Source organism: Cynara cardunculus, assembly GCF_001531365.2.
Source record: "Cynara cardunculus var. scolymus isolate 2C chromosome LG 12, CcrdV1, whole genome shotgun sequence".
In the NCBI taxonomy this organism is placed as follows: Eukaryota; Viridiplantae; Streptophyta; class Magnoliopsida; order Asterales; family Asteraceae; genus Cynara; species Cynara cardunculus.
The window spans coordinates 10,132,623-10,144,862 of record NC_037539.1 but is presented as its reverse complement, the minus strand read 5'-3'; the positions used below and the strand labels follow the sequence as shown (position 1 = coordinate 10,144,862).

Below are 12,240 nucleotides of genomic sequence, written 5' to 3'. Positions count from 1 at the left end.
TTTTTTATTACGCTTCTTATCTTAACTCTCATTCTTACACGATCATTCACCTATATATCTATACTATATTATAAAGTATTTGACAAAAACTCTTAAAAATCATTTTTTATACATAAGGTACTATTTATTGATGCATCTTACTTAAAATTCAGGAATACAAGTAATTGTACATAAGTACAACTTATTAAACATCCATTTTTGATTCGTGTAACTAACTGCAAATAAACACAATCATATACATGATAAACATTACATTTTAAATATAAAAAATCTAAAATATAATTAAGATAATCGTTGAGTTCTAATATAATACTTAATTATATTTTTATAAAAAATTATATTATTAAACCAAAAATAAATTGATTCGTTATTAAACTAATAGAATACTTAATTATTATCGTTATAAAAATCATATTATTAAACCAAAAATAAATTGATGCATTATTATACCTAAATTAAATTATAATAGAAAATTTGAATTAAAGAAATTACATAAAAAACGAAAACTTTTAAATCGTTAATTTGATACTAATATCGATATTTTTTTTTCCAAAATTTTAATTACAATATCTTTAAATTTATATTTTATTCAAAAATAAAAACATTACCACTTTATCAAAACCATATATAAATTGTACTATATCAATAGATAAAGAAATAAAAGCAAACAATAAAATCAAGATATATCTTGCTGCATTGTGCGAGTATCTTTCTAATATATTTATATATATATACACACACACATGTATATATATATATATATATATATAAGATGATCGTATGAGAATACGAGTTAAAATGAGAAACGTAAGAATGGATATGGACCCTTGATCACTTTAAGTCTCACCCCACCCCATTAACCGTGTTTCTCATGGAATTGATCCGTTGTATTTGAGTGCATCTTATTAGTGTTGATTTTTAATTAGGATTAACCCAAAGATGAAGATCCCTCTTACCCTTATCACCATAACTTTCGTTCTCACCGGAACTTAACTATAGATATATATTTAAGCTAACATGGGAATCCCTTGTCTTACAGCACTTTAAAAGCTTTAAAACTAAATTTGACCATAATAAAATGTTCATAAACAACCCCCCTCCTCCTCCTCCTGCTCCTCCTTCCAATTCGTCATTATGTATGCACTTGTGTTCATTCCTGTTGATTCTCTTGATGTTCATGGCTGTTTCATTCTATTCCAACTACGACAACTCCACTTCCATTGCGTTTCTAAGCTTCTTTGATCAAATGAAGCTTGTTCTGGTAGCAGCATCCATCCTTCTACTTTTGCTGTTTCTATTTCTATTCGATGGCTGCAGAAGCAGAACCCTTATCATCGGAGAAAAGGAATCTGGTGCTGGTGGCGGTGGTGGCGGCAGTGCTTGGGGGGTTCTTTTGCTTTTAACTATTCTCTTGCTTTTTGCCTTCTTCCCCGTCTGATTGTATGAGGGCGGAGGTGTGGCGGTTCCGATGAAGTTGTTGGTTGCGAGGGGCATGATTCCGTAAGCAAGCAACAACTGTTTTCTTTTCATTATTTATGAATATATATATATATATATATATATATATATATATATTTTCCCTCCCAAGTGTTCAAAATATAATCATATGGTCAATCGGTCATAGACGGCTTTTAGTTGATTGTCTTTTGGTTGTGTGTGAAATTAATTAAATAGGAATTTACTTTTATTCATAAATAAAAGAGTCCAATATTTATTTATTTATTTTGTCTTAAAAGAACACTTTTATTTTATAAAAACATGAAAAATACTTTTTTTACGGTCAATTAAATGTGATATTATATTTATTAAATGTGATACAGATATAGTAACTAAATTAGAGACGTGAACGATTTTTGGTGTAACCAAGTTGCGGTCAAAGTCACTCGCACACCACTATAATAAATGTTATTCACGTATGAATGCTATAAATCATCACATGTGTTACTGAATTTGAACGCAAACAACCTTTGTCGGGACTAGGTTGCGGGCCAAGTCGTCCACACATCACCAAATCCGCTCACGTGTATTATTATATTTGATAATGGTGTGCTCGCATTTTTCATAAAATGTAGATGTTCTCTTTTAAACCTCCACCTATTATATAATATGAATGTCTTTACGTGTGAATTCATTCATAAAACAAAACTAAGAAAGATAAGGGAACTATCAATATCGTTGATATGAATGGTAATTATGAGTAGGTTGGATTCTAGTGAGAAGAGAAGTTACGGTGAGAAGCTAGTGTAAGAAGAGATCTTTACTTTTTGATCAATCTTAATTAAATGTCAACACTCATGAGGTGCAACAAGATACATGAGATCAATTCTCTTCTAAAACGCAATTCATGGATGAACATGAGGTGCAACAAGATACAAAAGTTCAACCCAATCCAACCCAACCCGTTTGGGTTGATCGGGTTGTGTTTAAACAATGTAAAATCACATAAAGATAAAGAAAACTTTCCTTTGAAATACGACCGACCATTCAAGATAATATGCAAGTTCATCAAATATTTAGATATTACAATAAAAATGTTTAAACCAAATGATAATACATCAATCAACAACAATAGTTTTAGACGTTTCCAACCTTGATGCTTTCGCTTTCTTGACGTTGAGGTTGGTCATGTCATGATTGTCATCTACAATTTGAAGCTAAAGTTAAGGTCGGGTTCATCGGTTTGTCGGGTTGGTCAGGTTTTTTTGGGCCTAACCCGATTCCAACCCAATAAGGTCGGGTTGGCTAATTTTTTTATCGATCATGCATCGGGTTATCTCGGGTTGGGTTGGTCGGGTTCATCGGGTTTTTGAGCACCCCTATATAATATAGTATAGATAAGGAAATAATTTATTTATCATTTAATAATATAATTTTTATAAAGATAATAATTAAATATTTTGTTATAACTAATGATTATCTTAATTATATTTTAGATTTTTTATATTCAAAATAAGTTGTTTTATCCAGTATTTAATATGTTTATTTATAGTTAGTTACACAATTTCAAAAATGAAGTTTTAATTTATTGTATTTACATACAATTTACTGGTGATCTTGAATTTTAAATAATATACATTAATAAACAGTACTTCATGTATAAAATTGGTTTTTAAGAATTTTTAATCAAATGTTTATGATATTGAATTTTCATTCACTAAATTTATAAAACACAAATTTATCATGATACATGTTTAAAGCAAGTAAACTTTATACTTCCACGTGATTCGCGTGTCCCATTTTGAAGCAAAAGCAGAGAATGGGGGTTATTGGTATCCCTCCACTTTTCACATATATTTACTGTTGATGCTAAACTTTTCATTTTATGCAATAAACCTAAAAATCCATATAAATTTATAAAAAAAAACAAACGTTTAAAATACCCCAAGTTGTAATACATGATAATTTATGCAATAAATCTATACAATTTTATAAAAAATAGACTTTTAAATTATAAGAAATTAAAATAAACTTCATTTGTAGTCAACTGTAACTTGTTATATGTCCACGACATGTGTCATATAACAATACTGACAAGTAGTATGCAAATTTGTAGGATAGTACACAGAGAATATGTTTGCCTCTATTTTTAAAAATCTGAATTAAATAATGTTGCATATTGATTGTTAAAATAATTATTTTTGGAGGATAGTATAAAAATATGTGTTAAAATGTAATTACGATAATTATATTGTATATAATTATATTAAAGTTCAAGATGATTATATAAATGGTATAGATAAGTATGTAATCTTATTTGAGTTATAGTCCATTTATAACTCAGTACATATAAATAAGGTTAATCTTTTCTTCTTTCTGTTATAAAGACATATTGGATCTAGGGTTTTGGGTTAAAATCTGGTGGAGGTTAAAAACGTGTTCGTGTGTGGACTATCGATAGAGGAAACTTAACTTGGTTTCTAAGTGCTTCTTCAAAAACGACTACAAATCTGATAAGATAATATCTCTAAACACCATATGGTTTATTTTAAATGTCATTGGATTTGGCTAAGGTGCCGTTTACTAAACACTTACTTGGTAAGTGCTTACCGGATAAATTTTCTTATCGGATGAACATGAGAACAACCAAGAATCTTACCTGGTAAGAACAATGAAAAAGATACAGAGTCTTACCCGATAAGTAAAGATTACGATTCTTATCCAGATAAACACTTACTTGTTGCATTCGATATGTTTTGATGTACTAAAATCTTACGTATCAAAATAAATTATAATGTTGAATTCTATCATTAAGTATTTACCGAGTAAACATTTAGGTAAACGACCCCTAGTGTTTATTTAGAAAAAAATCTATTTATTTGTAACCTAAAATTATTTTTCCGCTGCATTTAATGGTTACAAAATTGTTTTAAAACCCTACGTAACTAAATAACTTATAAATTAGAAAGAAAACCTTTTGGATGATACGTCGGCATTCTTAAAACAAGTTTGACCAAAAACATTACTTGAGTGTCGTAAGGTCCCAAAATTAAAAGATGAAGGATCAAATATGTAGAGTGCTAAATTTGAAGGGCTAATTTTAGAAATATTTTCTCTATAAGTGATTTCAATAAATGATCTGGTCATGATGTCTAAATTCACATACGCATCTTTTCCTTTTCGACGGTGTACAGGGACACAGAAATGGGGATGATAATCATCGACGGATCAACGGTGCGAGCCTTCGTGAACGACGACGTTCAATTCAGATGCAACGTGGACGAACGGTTGTTGTCTCTGGACACCAATAACGACGGAGTTTTATCGAGAACCGAGATGCGAAAAGCGTTTGAAGTCATGCGGTTGTTAGAGTCTGATTCTGTCGTTGATAGAAAACAGAAAAATGAAGAAGATGATAGAGAAGGTATAGGGGAAAGGAAGCTGATGGAATTATGATCAAACAGAAAATTCAGAACAGTATCCAGGGAGAACCCCTCTCTCAATGCAACATGCAAAGAGCCAATCTAACAGAAAGCAGAAAATGAGATGCTAGAATACGTATCCCCCCTTCCCCTTAAAAAGAGACAAATAACAACTTTCTAGCCACTTTCCAAATTTACCCCTTTAGCCCTTCTAGAATAGACTTTCCACTCTACTGGTTTATTCACAATAGAATGCATAACTTCTGATTTCGTAACACTACTCCCGCCATCGAATAAAGTCTTGTCCTCAAGACTTGTATCAGGAAATTGACTCCGAATCGATGTGACATCCTCCCATGTAGCCTCTTCTACYGGCAAACCCTTCCATTGAATGAGCCATTGATCAACAGAATCATGGAAAACCTTTACTGAACGAGAAGCCAAAATTGCCACTGGAACAAGCTGATCATCACTGCCGAGTTCCAATTCCAGGGGTAACACTTGCTCACTTTTCCCCCGGATAGCTTTCTTAAGTAGCGAGACATGGAAGACGGAATGGACCTTTGAAGTGGGGGGCAATTCCAAACGATATGCCACCGGTCCCATTCTTTCCAAAACTTTAAAAGGACCAAAAAAACGAGCAGCCAGTTTTTGGTGAATACGCGACGTGACCGACATTTGGCGATAGGGCTTAAGCTTAACATACACCCATTCTCCTTCCATAAAAGTCACCTCCCTTCGCTTGTTGTCTGCCTGTGCTTTCATTGCTGCTTGGGCCAAGCTTAGGTGGAGTTTAAGTTGTTTYAAAGACTCATCACGATCATGGAGTTCTTGATTGACGGCTTGCACACGTATCTCTCCGGGAATAAATTGAATGACCGAAGGTGGTTTGCGACCGTAAACMACTTCAAAGGGGGATTTWCCCGTTGAAYTATGAAAKGTTGAATTATACCAAAACTCCGCCCAAGGRAGCCAAATGGACCAATTACGGGGCTGGTCAGTAGCAAAGCAACGTAAATAAGCCTCGAGACATCGATTAATTACTTCTGTTTGACCGTCCGTCTCGGGATGATACGCGGAGCTCATAAGCAACTTCGTACCGTGGGAGCGAAAGATTTCTTGCCAAAAACGGCTAAGAAATAGTGGATCTCGATCACTGATGATAGATTTGGGAATGCCATGGTGTCTCACAACTTCACGCACAAAGATCTCCGCAACACTTTTGGCCGTGTACGGATGTTTAAGAAGAATGAAATGGCTGTACTTTGACAGCCGATCAACCACTACTAAGACAGCATCGAACCCTCTKGATTTGGGCAGCCCCACGATGAAATCCATAGAAAGATGTTCCCAAATAGCTTCCGGAATGTCTAACGGTTGTAATAAACCCCCAGGTAAGGTAGCACTAGCCTTGCAACGTTGGCAAATATCACATTCACGAATAAACCGTTTGACGTTCTCCACCATGCCCGGCCAATAAAGATTAGCCGCCAACCTCCGGTAAGTACGATAATAACCGGAGTGCCCACCAGACGCAGATTGGTGGAACTCCTGTAATAAAGATGGAATCATTGTGGAAGTACGAGGGATAACCAAACGATCCTTATAAAACAAAACCCCTTGTCGAAYCGCATACCCCGAATGCRACTGTGGATTGACTAACAAATMTGACGTAATCCGCTGTATWWCTGGGTCATTGGACGCTTCTTTTAGTAAATCAGCCCCTTGAAGCCAAAGCGGAGAAGAAGCTAAATGGAGAAAGTCTCCAGAATCAGCACGTCGAGAAAGCGCATCAGCAGCTCGGTTTTCTCGACCCGGTTTGTAATGGATCTCAAAATTATAGCCAAGGAGTTTAGCCACCCAATTTTGTTGGTCAGGAGTAGTGATGCGTTGTTGTAACAGAAACTTRAGGCTTTTTTGGTCRGTGTTGACAATGAATGTAGTACCCAACAKATAAGAACGCCAATGTTGAACGGATAAGACTAAAGCCATTATTTCCCGTTCATACGCCGATTTTGCCAGATTACGATCACTTAAAGATTTGCTGAAGTAAGCGATGGGCTGTCCTTGTTGCATGAGCACAGCCCCGATGCCCCGCCCCGACGCATCACATTCAACAACGAAGGGTAGGCCGAAATTAGGAAGAGCCAAAACAGGAGCGTGTACCAAAGCATCTTTCAAAGCCTCAAAAGCGTTTTGAGCAACAGAAGTCCAAAGGAAAGCGTCCTTCTTAGTGAGATCGGTTAAAGGTCTCGCGATGCTGCCATAATGTTTAACGAATTTTCGATAATAGCCGGTAAGCCCCAAAAATCCCCGTAATCCTTTAATGTTTTGGGGTACTGGCCAATCAACGACTGCTTCCACCTTTTTAGGGTCCATGGCTACACCGGTGCGAGAAATGATGTGTCCCAAGTACTCCACCGACGATTGACCAAAGGAACACTTACTCTGATTTASTACAAAATGATTATGTAGTAACAGTGCCAAGACAGCCCTCAAATCACTTAAATGGGCTTCCCAACTTGGACTATAGATTAATATATCATCAAAAAATACAACAACCGATTTACGCARTAAGGATCGAAAAACATCATTCATTACTGCCTRAAACGTCGAAGGGGCATTCATTAAGCCAAACGGCATGACTAAGTACTCGTAGTGGCCGTCATGCGTCCGAAACGCTGTCTTTTCAATGCTATCAGGYCTCATACGAATCTGATTGTAGCCGGACTTTAAGTCCAACTTAGAAAAGTAATGAGCACCGTATAACTCATCCATAAGTTCCTCGACCATGGGAATCGGGAACTTATCCGGAATGGTAGCCTTATTGAGTGCGCGATAATCCACACACATACGCCACGTATTATCCTTCTTACGAACTAGGATTACCGGGCTCGAAAAAGCACTTTTGCTTGGACGGATCATTCCCAAGGATAGCAATTCACGTACTTGTCGTTCAATTTCGGCTTTCTGAATGTGGGGATAACGATAAGGACGTACACTAATGGGTTGTGGAGACAGCAACACGATAGCATGATCATGATCTCGGGACGGAGGAAGGCCTGTAGGGGCTTGAAAAACAGCCGAAAATGCGTCTATAAGTTGCTGTAATTCAGCAGTTTGAGCAGAAGACAAACCTGGCGTGTCGGTCGAGATGGCAAACAAGGAAAACCCGAGAGGAAAATGTATTGCTGATGGAGCCGTTAAGCAGGTCTGAAGTGACTCCGCAGCTGAGTGATCCGAAGTTAGTCCTTGGAGTTGAACGGGACTGCCATGATGCATAAAACGCATCCAACCCTTGTCCCAATTATGGGTGACCTCTCCCAAAGATCGTAACCACTCCATTCCCAATACCATATCCAAGTTTCCAGTGTTGAAAACTAAAGCATCCACCACAAAAGAACAATTGCCCAATACAATTGACAGTTGACAACACCTTTGATTTATGAATACTTTATGACCATCACCCAACTGAATATTGAGACCCTCAAACAGCGTTGAAGATAGACCCAGAGATGTTACCAACCTTTGAGAAATGAAGTTATGCGTTGCGCCACTGTCTACCAAAATAAGTAAAGGTATATCCGAAATAGTACCTTCTAATTTTAACGTTTTTCCTCCCGACAGTGTGGAACAGGCTCCAAATAGTTGCAAGGAAGCACACAAACCCTGCTCTGGTATTTCGTTTGGAGAACACCGGGACGGCGGCTCTTCCTCATCGTTACATAATTCCCCTTCGTTGACTTCGTATTCATCATCGCCTAACAACAGTACACGCAACTTCCCTTCTGGACATTTGTGTGCGGGACCGAATTGTTGGCCGCAACGAAAACATAGACCCTTCTTACGACGGTCTTCCCACTCCGATCGCGTAAGAGATCGAACCCCACGATCGCGATGCTGACCCTGAAAGAGCTCCGACGGGGACGATGCAGGTGGACGATAAGGCGGAAAACGAGAGGCATCGATTTTGACAGAAGGCGCCTTATCATTGTGGGCTGGTAAATGAGGCCCGCGAACATTGGGCTGGCCCAACTGAAAAGAACGAGACCCAGGCGACCCTTCGTTCATCCCACTCCCATGAAAATATCGATGACGGAAATGAGAAACCGAAGCCGACGAGGGACGAAGCATTTCTTCTACATCTTTTGCCAGGTACATCGCATCCAATCGAGATTGAGGTCGATGGAGACGGACCCAACGTTTGACATCGTCACGTAAGCCGGCGAGAAAATAGCCTAAAGCTTGAGACTCAGGCAATTTGGGAACCAATGATAAGAGATATTCGAAATCATCAATGTAATCGTGAATTGAAGTGGTCTGTTTCATTGTAGCTAATTGCTCAAAAGGATTTTGGATTTCAAGGCCGCTAAATCGCTGCAATAATTCAATTTGTAATTGCTCCCAAGTAAGAGGGTCGTGAACCTGTGTGACTATGGTAAACCAATGTTGAGCTACTCCCACCATACTCAACTGAGCTAAACGAATTCGAAGAGAAGGTGCGATATTATTAATATCGAAATACAGCGACGCCTTCTGGATCCAACCTTGAGGGTCAAAGCCATAAAACTCCGGGAGTTTGATTTTCTTTACTGCCCATGGAAGGCCTCCCGTAGGAGACAAGGGAACCGGTCCCGAATTAGAAAACAACCCCGACGTACCCCCTGTTGGTGACGGAGGAGAATCACCAGAAAACGTACCTGGATCACCCCGTGGAACATGGTTCTGCCGTTTCATCCAGCCCAGCATTAGTTGACGAAACTCACTGGCCTCAGCACGATCCACATCTAACACCGAAATCGCCGATTTGATCTCCAGCAAATCAGCCTGCAGACGCTGAATTAGCTCGTCCTGTTGTTCGAAACGGCTTTGAACAGAACGCGTCTCCATGAGTCCGGCAGGTCACAGGGCAGGTCGGACCAATGATAGAAAACAGAAAAATGAAGAAGATGATAGAGAAGGTATAGGGGAAAGGAAGCTGATGGAATTATGATCAAACAGAAAATTCAGAACAGTATCCAGGGAGAACCCCTCTCTCAATGCAACATGCAAAGAGCCAATCTAACAGAAAGCAGAAAATGAGATGCTAGAATACGTATCCCCCCTTCCCCTTAAAAAGAGACAAATAACAACTTTCTAGCCACTTTCCAAATTTACCCCTTTAGCCCTTCTAGAATAGACTTTCCACTCTACTGGTTTATTCACAATAGAATGCATAACTTCTGATTTCGTAACAGTCGTCGATAACAATGGCAGCATTGGCATTGAGGAGTTCAGATCAGATTTTTATGCATGAATTACTGTTTATTGATGTATATTACTTAAAATTCAAGATTACAAGTGATTTTGCGTAAGTACAACTTATTAAAGTTTCATTTTTAAATTCATATAATTAACTGCAGATAAACATAATCAAATACAAGATAAACATCTATTTTAAATATAGAAAATCTAAAATATAATTAAGCTAATTATTGAGTTTTTAACAGAATGTTTAATTATTATCTTTAATAAAAAATATATTCTTAAACCAAAAATAAATTATTTTGTTATTAGGCCTAAACTTTAAGATATGACTACTTTGGTCAAATAGCTCAGTCAATCTCAACATGTTCCCCACCACCACAAATTGAATATTGTTTGTTTGTTTGTAACAATTGTGTGCTACTTTAAACTGAGTGAGATAATTGTTGTTTAGTTTAATGTATGATATTTAGTTGCATTTCATCTTTTTATTTTTAATATTTTACAGATGTACAGGTTTTAAATATTTATTGTAAAAATATTTTAAAACTAATAATTTTATAAATTTTTGGCGGATATATACATCGAAAATAATTAAAATATTTAATGAATAAAAATAATCATTTTAAAAATAAAATACATTTCCGGTGGATATTTTTATAAAAACTTAAATATTTTTTTTAGTTTAATCAATATTTTTAAAATAAACCGGTGGAATTTTCCGACGGCTGGAATCCGCGGGAAAAAAATCTGCTGGGAAATTAACCATCGGCGGCTATATCCGCCGGAAATGTTGTCCTGTTTGGTGCTCTAATGACTTATAAAGAACGATATTTTTTGTAAAAATAATCTAAAAATATAAAATTGCAAAAATATAAAACAATATGATAAAAAAAATTTATTTTCTTTTGATACTAATCGAACATTTTTTTTATTTTTTAATATTTTAATGAGTTATCTTAAAGTTTAGGATAGTTATAATAAAATTTAAGATAATTGTATAAGTATTAATAAAAAAAATTATTTTCTTTCAATACTAATCAAATATTTTTTAAATTTAAAATATTGTAGCGTGTATTATTAAAGTTTAAGATAGTTATATTAAAATTTAAGATAATTACATAATCTTTTTTGATTTAAGTCCATTTATAACTCAGTACATATAAATAAGGTTATAGCTAAAGACCAATTTCATTGAACCCTTTTAGATTTTAACCGTCAAAGAAAAACAAAAGGAAACCTTTATTTTCTTTCTGTTATAAACACATATTAGATTTAGGGTTTTGAGCTAGCACCCGGTGGAGGCCATAAACGTATTTCTGTGTGCACTATCGATAGAGAAAACCTAACTTGGTTTCTAAGTGCTCCGTCAAAACCGATTGACAAATCCGATAAGGCAATATCTCTAAAAACGCTATGGCTTGTTTATGCTTATTTGAATGTAACTCAATTCGGTTAAGATAAAATTGAAAGTTGAAGGATCAAATATGTAAATTGCTAAACTTGAAGGTCTACTTTTTAAATTATTTTTATAATATCTTCATCTCTATTCATAACATACTTCTATAAATTGTTTCTTCATCGTCTCTTGAATTCACGTACGCATCTTTTCGACAGTTTACATAGACACAAGAATGGGGATAATAGTAATCGACGGATCAACGGTGCGAGCCTTCGTGAACGACGACGTTCAATTCAGACGCAGCGTGGACGAACGGTTCGTGTCTCTGGACACCAATAACGACGGAGTTTTATCGAGATCCGAGATGCGAAAAGCGTTTGAAGTCATGCGGTTGTTAGAGTCTGATTCTGGTGCCGATAACAATGGCAGCATTGGTATTGAGGAGTTCAGATCAGAGGTGAAGAAGATGATGCTTGTTGTTGCTGAGGGGATTGGATCGTCGCCGATGCAGATGGTGGTGGGAGACGATGACCAGAATTTTCTGAAAAAGGCCGCTGATCTGGAGGCTTCTAAGATTTGTTGATCCGACGATCACCGTAGGTTATATCGGTTATGATTATATTTATTTGAATTCAGTTATGAACTATTTAATTCTTCCATTTTACAATAATATATTGATATTAGTATTAAATAAATAATTTTAATTTTTTATGTATAATTTTAATTTGATTTTTT

At 36.1% G+C, this 12,240-nt stretch overlaps 1 protein-coding gene across 1 annotated transcript; it reads left to right on the top strand.

The window, feature by feature from the left end:
• The first annotated feature begins 11,737 nt into the window (after window positions 1-11,737).
• LOC112523680 lies at window positions 11,738-12,088 on the top strand. Its single transcript, XM_025133367.1, has one exon. It carries the CDS (start codon window positions 11,738-11,740, stop codon window positions 12,086-12,088), a length of 351 nt encoding a protein of 116 aa, XP_024989135.1.
• The last annotated feature ends 152 nt before the right edge of the window (window positions 12,089-12,240 follow it).

Coding starts and splice junctions, on each gene's coding strand:
- LOC112523680 (XM_025133367.1), top strand. CDS start 11,738: ATGGGGATAATAGTAATCGACGGATCAACGGTGCGAGCCTTCGTGAAC.